General features: G+C 45.3%; 1 protein-coding gene across 1 annotated transcript in view; it reads right to left on the reverse strand.

Moving 5' to 3' along the window:
- dhodh (dihydroorotate dehydrogenase) overlaps positions 1-13,707 on the reverse strand; it is a 35,055-nt gene that overhangs the window by 12,667 nt on the left and 8,681 nt on the right. Inside the window, exons 4-7 of the mRNA XM_069901268.1 lie at positions 13,517-13,599; positions 3,239-3,426; positions 2,425-2,538; positions 1,714-1,867 (exon numbers count right to left, since the gene is read on the reverse strand). Coding sequence (XP_069757369.1) covers positions 1,714-1,867; positions 2,425-2,538; positions 3,239-3,426; positions 13,517-13,599 — 539 coding nt within the window. The remainder of the gene's footprint in view (positions 1-1,713; positions 1,868-2,424; positions 2,539-3,238; positions 3,427-13,516; positions 13,600-13,707) is intronic.

Below are 13,707 nucleotides of genomic sequence, written 5' to 3' on the forward strand. Positions count from 1 at the left end.
ATTTGAGTTTACCAGAGGGAAGTAACCTTGAATATGTGATTACAGATACAATGTTAATCAAAAGATTTATAACAAATATGTATATTAAACTGCAAGAAAAGGAGAATGAGGAAACAAATGGTAAAACTAAACAAAAATGGGAACAAGATTTAAATATAAAGATAAAAAAGGAAACATGGGAGAAATTATGTTCTGGAACGATGAGAAATACAACAAATACGAGGCTACGTATGATACAATATAATTGGTTACACAGACTATACATTACACCGCAAAAGTTAAATAAATGGGACCCAACAGTATCTGATAGATGTTTTCGAAGTAAAAAAGAAATGGGAACAACAATTCATGCAATCTGGACACGTGAGAGAGTAGAAAAATTTTGGGATGATCTCAGTCAGATATTAAATAAAATAACAGAAAACAATATACCAAAGAATCCAGAGATCTTTCTCCTAAGTAACATAACAAACAAAGAATTTGGAATTGATTTGGAGGATGCACAAAAAAGATTTGTTAAGATAGCCCTAGCCGTAGCAAAAAAATGTATTATGTCAACCTGGAAATTGGAAGATAATTTGAAAATACAACTATGGTATATAGAAATGAATAAATGTATTCCATTAGAAAAAATAACATATAGTTTAAGAAATAATATTGAAATATTCGAACAAGTATGGGAGCCTTACATTAAATACAATAGCGAAAACCTACCGTGGACAAACATTACCTAAGTTGATGGAAGGAGAAGGAAAGAAAAGAATGGACTCAGTAGAATTTCTGGTGTATTTTTGTTGAATGACAACATTGTCTGACTGGCTTAATGCAACCTAGATTGTATACCTAAAATGGATGAGAGGGGGGGGGTGGGGGGGTGGCTTGGGAGGAGGGGGGGGGGGAGAATAAGTCACTGTATATGTGTGAAAAAGAAAAAGTGTATATCATGGCTAATGTGATTTATGGTGTGAAAAATAAAAAATTAAAAAAAAACAAAACAAAAAAAAACATATGTTGAAAGAAGAGAAAACATGCAGATGTTGTTGAAAATTTTCAATAAATATTTAGTTTGGCCCACGACTTAGTCCAAGTTTTTTAATTTTGGCCCTCTGTGAATTTGAGTTTGACACCCCTGCTTTAGAGTGTCAATAGTGGGTCAAGACCACTTCTGATGGCCCCACAATCAAACCTATTGATCATATTTTGTCAAGGATTACAACTGAACAATAACCACTGTAGTTAAGTACCAGAAAATTACAGAGAAACCAAAACATTGTGTTCAAATCTCTGGATCTTTAGTCCATGGTTCAGCAGAGGTGGATTGTTTTCAATTCGTGAAGCTTTCCATTTCATTTCAAATCCTTTGGTAGGTAATTAAACCTCATCTGAAGTGGAAGAGAAAAGTTCCCTCTCACTGGTGGATTTTACTGGACTGCAGAAATTAAAGGATGATTTAACTTGACAATCATACACAACCAGAGAGAATTGGAGGGATACTCATCGATTCCCCCAGGGGTGGAGGAAGTGGAACAAAGCACATTCACTTACTGAGAACTCTGCAACAACACCACAGAGCAAATTATTGGTTTTGGGAACACTGTTTCAGCCCAATGCATTTGAAATAATAAATTGGTTCCAAACTTTTAACTACATTGCTAACATCAAGCATTTAGTCATTGTATTAAATCATGTTCAATCAGAATTACTGATGAATACCTTCAGTAAGTGAATACATCTCATTCACAGTTTTTGTAGACATTTCCCTGAGAGGCACTCCACTTAAGCCACCACCCTGAGTCTGCTGTGGGTCCTGAAGAGTCTTCGGCCTGCTGACTGTTGTGTTTGTGACGATAAGACCATCAACCCCTAGCTGAGAGTAGAACAGAGCACACTGATGGGAAGGTTACACACTGGAGCTGGATAAGACCACACCTCAGGCCACAAGGTATAGAAGCAGGAGCAGGCCATTCAGCCTGTCAAGTCCGCTCCACCATTTCATCATGAGCTGATCCATTCCCCCACTCAGACCCACTCTCCTGCCTTCTCCCCATAACCTTTGACACCCTGACTATTCCATACCTATCAATTTCTAATAATTGAGATAACACATGAAAAAGTGGACACCGTTCACCCAATGCTTTGGCACATTTTGTGAAACACAGAAGAAAAAATATGTACCGCACTCCAAACACCTGGAATGTGAAAAGTTAACATTAACTAAATCAGCGGGACAATGGGTTACACTGGAATTCCCTTCATAGCCTTTGCCCCAATGGAAAGCTCATTTTAACAATTCCACTTAAAAATTTAAGGTAATCCAAAGTCAATCAACACATTGGTTCATTTCTGCAGGCATGGAACCATGATCCAGCTGTGCACATGGAAAACAACCCTGCTGCACTCGAGATGCAATCATTTTGTCCTCACCTCTGCTACAACACAGGCGATATCTTTTTTATCTTCAGCTGTCAGGTCTGGAGCGATTTTCAGAAGTACAGCTGGTTTCCGTTTGACTTTCAGATTATCCCTTTCTATCATTACCTAAAAAGATAATTAGTACAGAAATCGCAACAGAAGAGACAACCCTACAGATTGTGACCACGGTGGTGGTTCAGCGGCTGAGGGACACACAGGATGAAGGCGACTTGCAGCCGGGGGACCCGCACAGGCTAGAGGAGACGGGCTTATGGAAACCAGGTATCAGAGCCAGGATTTGAGAGGGTGCTGAGGGCAAGAGGGGTTCTCGAAGGGCTTCGCCTGCTGAAAATCTCCTGATAGGGTTGGAGGTTTGGATCTGGAGCTCGGGATGCCAATGAATCAAACCCGATTCTGTGCGACTGCAGAGGCTGTGGGAGCACTACATAGTGACTCTGAAGGGATTCTCTTTTGCTTCTCTTTCTCTTACTGTAAGGGGTGCTGGGCAATACTAATGGTGACTCTTTGGTTTAGGGCAGGCAGAAGGAAATTTTGTGTAATATTACATATTCTGTACTATTACGTGACATTAAAGGAATCTTGAATCTAAAATGGCAGACATCAAGTATATTCGGACCACAGACAGGTCACTGCTGCCAAGATCAGGGACCCATACTGGCCCCTGGCACAACTAAATACTAACCACCGTTGGGTAGACATTAAGAATTATAAATTCTGACCATTGCCTGAAAGTGCCATGCTAGTGAGCCACAGGATATCTTGGATTTAGCCACTTTATCAAACACAAAGAGAAAGCCTTAATGACCTTTTCTAACAGACTGCGGAGCTCTTCCTTGGCCTGAAGTGCTCTTAAGCCTGGGGTGTTTGGACTGGACACATTCACAACCAGGTAGTCAGCTAATGGACCCAGCCCTCGGACTCCTTCTACGTAATCAGCTGCAGCGTCCCTTGAGAGCTTGTTCTTCCCAAGATTTATGCCCAAAGGTCTTCCTCCTTAAAAACAGAAAACAATTTAGACAATCTTTTGCCATAAGAAGATTTCTTGATTTATAAATAAGGGGAGTTTCAATTTTGAAAGTTAAGGACATTCCAATGCAGTTATTAATCACATATTACTTCTGAAACACTGGAATACAACAGATTACAAAAATATTATCCATAAACATCTAGGGAGAGATATCTTCCTCAAGGTCACTTGCACTTGCCCAGTATTATTGCTTGCTTTCTTCATCAATTCCCCAAATTGCTACAGCAAAAAAATAATAGCTGGAACTGCAATTTCAGATGAGGTTACCAAAATTAATTTGTTAATCCCCGTGAAACATTTTATCTGTTCATATTTGCTGAAGTATACAAGGGTGAAATGGAGAAGGACTGACTGCGTAACTCCATTAATCACCTGAAGCAGCCATTCTTTCGGAAATCATAATTTTTTTTTAATGTAGTCAGTAGGAGAGAAGAACAGAAGAAACCAACTAAATTACTGCTTCACAGGGAAGGAGGCCCACAAACTTTGAGCAGAGTCCCATGGGGGCTATAGCTAAAATAGGTTGAGAATGGCTGCTCTAAAGAACTGAATTTGCAGAAGCTACAAATCCAGTTTGAGTTGCAGAAAGAATAATCTTTCCATCTTCAAGATATCTTGGAAGATTTTTACAAGCTGAAGTTAATCTTTTAATAATTTAAAATCATTTTGCTTTATAGCAAAAGCAAAACATTGTAAGAAGGACATAAAAACAAAATTATTTGTTGATCTCTGAGGGTGTGATAGTACAGATCTATCACCAATGTACATAGTGTATATAGTTACTGTATCTAGACTGTGCTTACAGCGATTGGCTGAGAGCTAAGCCACACCTATTGTTTGGGCCTTAAAGGGTTGTGTCCCTAGCCAGGTCGGATCATTCCGGACTGGTCGGCCACCTGTGAAGAGCTCCGGTCTTTTGCTAATAAAAGCCTTGGTTTGGATCAACAAGTCTTTGGTTCTTTCGACGAGCTCTACAATTTTATTAGCAAAAAGAATTTTTTTTGAAAGGGATGGAGCGTTTAACTCGGCCAGAAAAACTTGATATCGACCCACATCAGCTACAGCCTTCAAAGCCTTTAAGTTCTGGCTGCTGAACTTTGAAAACTTCCTGAGATTCATTCAGGTAGAGGAGGATAACCAGCGTCTAACAGCATTGCTGTCTATGGTGTCCTTGAGAGTCTACGAGAACATCCAGGATGAGACCACTTACACCGCAGCCATAAAGGTACTGAAGGAACTGTATGATCAACCGGTGAACAGAGTTCATGCCCGGCTCATGCTTGCGTCGAGGAAGCAACAGCCCGGCGAGTCCAGCAGGGCATATTTACAAGTATTAAAGGCATTGGGCAAGGACTGTAACTGTGTGGACAAAACTGCTGCCGAGATCACAAACGATCTCGTCCGGGATGCCTATGTGGCCGGGCTCCGATCGAACGAAGTGAGGCTGCGCTTGCTCGAACAAGGGGTAGAAAAACTAGAGGACGTGGCCCGGATTGCAATCACAATGGAGGATGCAGCCTTAAAGTCCACCGAGCTCTCTAGGGACTGGACCCCTCGTTCCGATGTGAGTAGAGTGCCCTTCTACCCTACCCCTGACGGCCTGTCGGCTGCTGCTACCCTGCCCCCTGCGAACCCGAAATGTTATTTCTGCGGGAGGGACAAGCACAGCAGGTCCCAGTGCCCAGCAAGAAAAGCCAGGTGCCAGAAGTGCCTTAAAAAGGGCCACTTTGCTGCAGTCTGTAGGTCTAAAATGGCCGCCAGCAAACACAGTGCCTCGTGTGAAGCTCAACCGCCACTATCCCATTCAAACTCTTCTTCCCCAGAGCTCTCGTCCAATGAGAGCGAGGGCTCCCCTGCACGGCAACGCCTGACGTCACGGAGACGCCGAACCCGGAAGGGGCAACCTACCGTCGCAACCATGGTGATGGCCTGCCTCTCGCCCCCGTGCGGAACACTTGACACTACCGCCGCTGCTGCCGCCGCCACAGCCACCCACGGGGCCGACGCTACCGCCGCTGCTGCCGCCGCCACGGACACCCCCGGGGCCGACGCTACCGCCGCTGCTGCCGCCGCCACGGACACCCCCGGGGCCGACGCTACCGCCGCTGCTGCTGCCGCCGCCACGGCCACCCCCGGGGCCGACGCTACCGCCGCTGCTGCCGCCGCCACAGACACCCCCGGGGCCGACGCTACCGCCGCCGCAGCCACCCCCGCGGCCAACCAGGTGCTCACCCTAGCGTCCATCGCTGACGACCGCCAGGGCCCGACCGCCGATCGCGAACAACTACAAACCCCACTACTTACCATTCACCCGCCACAACAGCACTTCCGGGAGGTTATCCAACCTGCTCCTCGAGCGTTGACTACGTCATCCCGTTGCGTGACGTCATCGCGCAAAACTCGCCTGTCAACTGCTTCAATAACATTAAACCAGCAATGCTCTCATCCCCTCACCAGAGCAATGGAACTGATTAAAGTGCATGGACACTACACCAATTGCTTATTTGACTCTGGGTCAACTGACAGTTTTATCCAGCCAGATCTGGCCCTCCGTTGGGGACTTGACATTATCCCCACTACCCAGAGGATCTCATTAGCGACGAGGTCGCACTCGACTGGGATAAAGGGGTATTGCATCGCCACGCTGGAAGTACAGGGCGTGACGGTCACCCACTTTAAATTATTCGTCCTTCCCCAATTGTGCGCCCCAGTGTTGCTGGGATTAGACTTCCAGTGTCAGTTCCAAACGGTGTCCCTACACTTTGGGGGACCCCACGCCCCCCTCTCGGTCTGCCATCGCCCCACTCCCGAAGCACCCGAGCAACCCGCCCCCGTGCCCCGGGGCCAATCCTGCGGCCTTTCCACACTCCGGATTGCCCCGCCAGCACTCTTCGCAAACCTCACCCCTGGCTGGAAGCCTGTGGCCACCAAAAGTCGGCAATATTGTTACGAAAACAGGCAATTCATTAGGAGTGAGGTGCGTAGATTGCTGGATGAGGGCATCATCGAACCCAGTTCAAGCCCCTGGAGAGCCCAGGTGGTGGTTGTCAAGAATGGGGAAAAACTACGGATGGTGTTCGACTATAGCCAGACCATTAACCGCTTCACACTCCTGGATGCGTACCCCCTGCCACGCATCACGGATGTGGTGAACCAGATCGCCCAGTACCGCATTTTCTCCACTATTGACCTACGTTCGGCCTACCACCAGCTCCCGATCCGCTGCGAGGACCGACCATTCACGGCCTTTGAAGCGAATGGGCGGCTATATCAATTTCTCAGGGTACCATTCGGGGTCACAAATGGTGTCGCGGTCTTCCAGCGGGAAATGGACAGGATGGTGGACCAGAACGGGCTAACCGCTACCTTCCCGTATCTGGACAATATCACCATCTGCGGCCACGACATGCAGGACCATGACGCCAACCTAGACAAATTTCTTCAAACTGCCCGTCAGCTAAACCTGACTTACAATTTGGACAAGTGTGTTTTCCGGACCACACGACTCGCTATTCTAGGTTGTGTGGTGGAAAACGGGATAGTCATGCCAGATCCTGACCGCATGCGTCCCTTAATGGACTTACCCCCCCCACATACCCAGAAAGCTCTCAAACGCTGCCTGGGCCTTTTCTCGTATTACGCCCAATGGGTTCCAAACTACGCCGACAAGGCACGTCCTCTTATCAAGACCACCTCTTTTCCCCTCTCGACCGAAGCCACAGCGGCTTTCGATCGAATCAAATCTGACATCGCTGCTGCGACGCTGCACGCGATCGATGAGTCTGTCCCGTTTCAAGTCGAGAGCGACGCATCCGACTTCGCCCTGGCAGCCACCTTGAACCAGGCCGGTCGGCCTGTAGCCTTCTTCTCCAGAACCCTCCAGGGTCCGGAGAGTAGACACTCCTCGATCGAGAAGGAGGCCCAGGCCATAGTTGAAGCGGTACGTCGTTGGAGACATTACCTCGCTGGGAGGCGCTTTACACTGTTGACTGATCAACGCGCGGTCTCCTTCATGTTCAGCAACACCCAGCGTGGTAAGATAAAAAACGACAAAATCGCCAGATGGAGAATCGAACTCTCCACCTTTAACTATGACATCCTGTACCGGCCTGGTAAGCTCAACGACCCGCCTGACGCGCTCTCCAGGGGGACGTGCGCCAGCATACAGATGGACAGACTACGGAAACTCCATGAGGCGCTCTGTCATCCAGGGGTCACTAGGTTTGCTCACTTTGTCAAGGCGCGCAACTTACCCTACACAGTTGAGGAGATCCGCTCCATGACCCGAGCCTGTTCGATCTGCGCCGAATGCAAGCCCCACTTCTTCCGTCCGGATAACTCCCACGTCATCAAAGCCACCCGCCCCTTCGAGCGTCTTAGCGTAGACTTTAAGGGACCCCTACCGTCGACCAACCGTAATACCTACATCCTTACGGCCATCGACGAATACTCCCGCTTCCCATTCGCTGTGGCCTGCCCAGACACCACTGCCACCTCAGTGATACAGGCCCTTCACAGTATTTTCACCATCTTCGGGTACCCCAATTCCATCCACAGTGATAGGGGGTCCTCATTCATGAGTGCAGAGCTGTAACAGTACCTTCTGGAGTGTGGTATTGCTTCAAGCAGGACCACGAGCTATAACCCACGCGGTAATGGCCAGGTCGAGAGGGAGAATGCCACCATATGGAGAGCGGTTACACTGGCTCTCCGGTCTAAAGGTCTCCCCACCTCTCACTGGCAGGAGGTTCTCACTAGTGCCTTACACTCCATCCGCTCCCTCCTATGTACTGCAACAAATGCCACCCCCCACGAAAGGATGTTCCTTTTCCCGAGGAAATCCGAATCGGGAACCACTATACCGGCATGGCTCACCGTCCCTGGCCCCGTCCTTTTGCGACGCCACGTCCGGCACTCAAAGAACGACCCCTTGGTCGACCGAGTGACTCTACTCCACGCGAACCCACATTACGCATACGTGGAGTTCCCAGACGGGCGGGAGGACACTGTTTCGGTGCGGGACCTAGCTCAGGACGCGGTAGACCCAGCAAACCCCCCAACTCCTTATGCTCCAGGCCCCGTGCCGCAACAGAAGGACCAACAGCACCCCAATGACTCGGGCCACCCTGCCGACAAAACAACTGGGGAATTGAGCGACGGAGCAGTCGCACCCGATGAGCCCGCTGGCGACACCACTCCAGCGACCCCAATCCCGGCACCACGGCGGTCACGCCGGATGGTCAGACCCCCTGACCGCTACAGTCCTTGACCTACCCCTTCCTTTTCATTCTCCCTCGTTTTTGTTTTTTTTTTCCCAGGGTCAATTCTCCAAGAAGGGGTGAATGTGATAGTACAGATCTATCACCAATGTACATAGTGTATATAGTTACTGTATCTAGACTGTGCTTACAGCGATTGGCTGAGAGCTAAGCCACACCTATTGTTTGGGCCTTAAAGGGTTGTGTCCCTAGCCAGGTCGGATCATTCCGGAGCTCCGGTCTTTTGCTAATAAAAGCCTTGGTTTGGATCAACAAGTCTTTGGTTCTTTCGACGAGCTCTACAGAGGGGTAAAGAGGAGTTAGCCCCAGGGTAAACTTCTCTTACCTGACTGCTTTCCATTGAGTACTTTGGTACAGGTACTAAATTAACTGTCTCAATTGATGAGCTGAAAAGATAGGCAAGTTCTTTTGTTGACATCTCACACCCATCTCTTTGGCTTGGCTTCGCAGACGAAGATTTATGGAGGGGTAAATGTCCACGTCAGCTGCAGGCTTGTTTGTGGCTGACAAGTCCGATGTGGGACAGGCAGACTCAGTTGCAGCGGTTGCAGGGGAAAATTGGTTGGTTGGGGTTGGGTGTTGGGTTTTTCCTCCTTTGTCTTTTGTCAGTGAGGTGGGCTCTGCGGTCTTCTTCAAAGGAGGTTGCTGCCCGCCGAACTGTGAGGCGCCAAGATGCATGGTTTGAGGCGATATCAGCCCACTGGCGGTGGTCAATGTGTCAGGCACCAAGATATTTCTTTAGGCAGTCCTTGTACCTCTTCTTTGGTGCACCTCTGTCACGGTGGCCAGTGGAGAGCTCGCCATGCAACACGATCTTGGGAAGGCGATGGTCCTCCATTCTGGAGACGTGACCTACCCAGCGCAGTTGGATCTTCAGCACCGTGGATTTGATGCTGTCGGCCTCTGCCATCTCGAGTACTTCGATGTTAGGGATGAAGTCGCTCCAATGAATGTTTTTTTTTTTAATTTATTTTTTTATTTTTCACACCATAAACCACATTGACCATGATACATACATTTTCCTTTTCAAATATATACAGTGTCATTTTCTCCCCCCATCTCCCTCCTCCCATCCCACCCTCCCTACCTCCCCCCCATCCATTTAAAGTACAAAATCTAAGATACATTAAACCAGTCAAACAATGTTGTCATTCAATAAAAATAAACAAGAAATTCCACTGAGTCAATTCTTTTCATTTCCTTCTCCTTTCGTTAATTTAGGTAGTGAATGTCCCCGGTAGGTTTTCTCTATTGTGTTTCATGTAAGGCTCCCATATTTGTTCAAATATTTCAATATTATTTCTTAAACTATATGTTATTTTTTCTAATGGAATACATTTATTCATTTCTATATACCATTGTTGTATTTTCAAATTATCTTCCAATTTCCAGGTTAACATAATACATTTTTTTGCTACGGCTAGAGCTATCTTAACAAATCTTTTTTGTGCACCATCCAAATCAATTCCAAATCAATTGTTTTTTATGTTACTTAGGAGGAAGATCTCTGGATCTTTTGGTATATTGTTTTCTGTAATTTTATTTAATATTTAGTTTAGATCTTCCCAAAATTTACCCAATCTCTCTTTAATTTCTTGTGCTCCAATTCAGTTAAATGTGTTTCTTGCACAAATGCTATATCAATTTTTTTCTTTTTTCAGTAAATTTAGCAGTTTCTTCCTTTAATTTGGTTATGTATTCCATTAATATTTAAAGTCATATAGTTCAGTGTAGCCATTTCATACTTTGTTTATCTTCCCTTTCCGTTTCTCCATCATCACCTTTCCTTCTTATCCATTTCTGCTTTCTTGTTTTGAACACTTTATAAGACAACATTTCCAAAACATCAAACATTTTCCTTATTCTCCTATTTAAAACTTCTTTAACCCCATTCTCCCCTCCCCCTCCCCCTCCTAAGTTGCCCTTTATCCCTTGTCAGGCAACCACATCTCCCCTCTCCATTTGGATTTGCGAATTCACTCGCAAACGTCAACTGATTTTGTAGTGACCGTAACTCCTCCCCACCCAGACCCCCCAAGAAAAGATTTCAATTTTCATATGTAACAAAGGTCACTCTTTTAATTCCCTCCTTATTCCCTCTATTCCCTTTCCCTCCCTTATTAAATCTTGTCTATACTCTATATATTTTCCTCTAAATATGGATACATTCATGTATACACACTATATATATATATATATATATATATACACACACACATATACCTCTTTATACACATACATATAGTTCGTGGTCATTTTTACTCTCATTACATGTCTTCATCTCTCTGCTTGTTTTGTAGTTGTTCTGCAAATTTCCTTGCTTCCTCTGGATCCGAGAATAGTCTGTTTTGTTGCCCTGGAATAACTATTTTAAGTACCGCTGGGTACTTTAACATAAATTTATATCCTTTTTTCCATAAGATCGTTTTTGCTGTATTGAACTCCTTCCTCTTCTTCAGGAGTTCAAAACTTATGTCTGGATAGAAAAAATTTTTTTGACCTTTGTATTCCAGTGGCTTTTTGTCTTCTCTTACTTTCTTCATTGCTTTCTCCAATATATTTTCTCTTGTTGTATATCTTAAGAATTTTACTAAAATGGATCTTGGTTTTTGCTGCGGTTGTGGTTTCGCGGCTAATGTTCTATGTGCCCTCTCTATTTCCATTTCTTCCTGTAGTTCTGGTCTTCCTAGGACCCTGGGGATCCAATCTTTTATAAATTCTCTCATATTCTTGCCTTCTTCATCTTCCTTAAGGCCCACTATCTTTATATTATTTCTTCTATTATAGTTTTCCATTATATCTATCTTCTGAGCTAACAGCTCTTGTGCCTCTAACTTTTTTATTAGATTCTTCTAATTTCTCTTTTAAGTCCTCTACTTCCATTTCTACAATTATTTCTCGTTCTTCCATATTTTCCACTCTTTTTCCTATCTCTGATATGGTCATTTCCATTTTATTCATTTTTTCTTCTGCATTCTTAATTCTCCTTTTTATCTCATTAAATTCTTGTAATTGCCATTCTTTCACTGATTCCATATATTCTTTAAAAAAAAAGATACATCCATTGTCTTGCCTTTCTCTTCTTCTTCCACTTCTTTCTGTTCTTCTTCTTCTTCCTCTGGGTTGACCATCTGTTGTTTCCTTGTTTTCTTTTTACCCTCTTCTTTCTTGTTGTCGTTATTGTCTGTGTTCTGCACCTGCTGCTGTGCTGCAGGTGTCTCTCTCAGCTGTGGAGATCGACTCCGCAGCTGTTCCCCCCTCCCGTCAGTGTGTTTTTTTTCATGCGCGGTTGCGCACTTTTACTCGGCTCTGCGAGCCATTTTTGTAGTCCCGAGCCCGGGACTTCCACTGACCTGTGGGAGCGGGCCTCTCTCTCCGTGGCAGGCCTCTTCGGACAGGTAAGGCCTTCACCTTCTTCTTCCGACATTCTTTCTTCCTCTTTTCTTCCCGTTGTTTTTGACTTTTCTCTCTTCGCTGCCATTTTCTTCTCACCTTTATTTTTACTTCATTATAAATTTTAATCTTGTATCTTTGTGCTTTGTGTGTTTTTTTTTAAACTTTTCGGGAGAGGGCTGGAATTCCCAGACTGGCCACTACTCCATCACGTGACTCCTCCCCTCCAATGAATGTTGAGGATGGAGTGGAGACAACGCTGGTGGAAGTGTTCTAGGAGCCGTAGGTGATGCCGGTAGAGGACCCATGATTCGGAGCCGAACAGGAGTGTGGGTATGATAACGGCTCTGTATACGCTAATCTTTGTGAGGTTTTTCAGTTGGTTGTTTTTCCAGACTCTTTTGTGTAGTCTTCCAAAGGCGCTATTTGCCTTGGCGAGTCTGTTGTCTATCTCGTTGTCGATCCTTGCATCCGATGAAATGGTGCAGCCGAGATAGGTAAACTGGTTGACCGTTTTGAGTTCTGTGTGCCCGATGGAGATGTGGGGGGGCTGGTAGTCATGGTGGGGAGCTGGCTGATGGAGGACCTCAGTTTTCTTCAGGCTGACTTCCAGGCCAAACATTTTGGCAGTTTCCGCAAAACAGGACGTCAAGTGCTGAAGAGCTGGCTCTGAATGGGCAACTAAAGCGGCATCGTCTGCAAAGAATAGTTCACGGACAAGTTGCTCTTGTGTCTTGGTGTGAGCTTGCAGGCGCCTCAGATTGAAGAGTCTGCCATCTGTGTGGTACCGGATGTAAACAGCGTCTTCATTGTTGAGGTCTTTCATGGCTTGGTTCAGCATCATGCTGAAGAAGATCGAAAAGAGGGTTGGTGCGAGAACGCAGCCTTGCTTCATGCCATTGTTAATGGAGAAGGGTTCAGAGAGCTCATTGCTGTATCTGACCCGACCTTGTTGGTTTTCGTGCAGTTGGATAACCAACATATTAGCAAACAGCTAAAATTTCAGGTCACATACAAAATATTAGTTTATTCTGTCTGCAAATAGGGATTGATCATCTGACGATTTCCAGCATTTCTTAGTCTTTGCTCCAGACCTGCAGTCTTGAGTTACAATTTTGTTAAAAAAAAAATCACTGAAATCTGCTGTCACCCTGTGGCTACAAACTGAATTGTCTCCAGCCAATACTGCACATTTCTCACAGAACCATTGATCACATTTCATAATGCATGCAATCAGAGAAATTCTGCAGAGGCCCACAGAAAAAATAAACTTAAACAGAGCTCAGAATTAGTTGCGTGTGGATAAATTTAAAATTAAACAAAAATGTAAATTCTATTTAATTGACAAAATAGCTTGTGATTCAATGTTTTTTTCTGCCCTTACCTTTTGCGAGCTGCTGCTGGATTTCTGACCGAAGCTGAAGCCTTCTTTGTACAACAGTAAGCCCATGACTGTTAAAGCCGTATCTGGTTTTGTAGATAATTAAAAAGGCATTTTCTAAACAATAAGATATTGAAGAAAAACTGCAAACCTTTGAAATTCCTCCCCTCACAAGAAGTGTTTTCTGATTCATT

Source organism: Narcine bancroftii, chromosome 10 (assembly GCF_036971445.1).
Source record: "Narcine bancroftii isolate sNarBan1 chromosome 10, sNarBan1.hap1, whole genome shotgun sequence".
In the NCBI taxonomy this organism is placed as follows: domain Eukaryota; kingdom Metazoa; phylum Chordata; class Chondrichthyes; order Torpediniformes; family Narcinidae; genus Narcine; species Narcine bancroftii.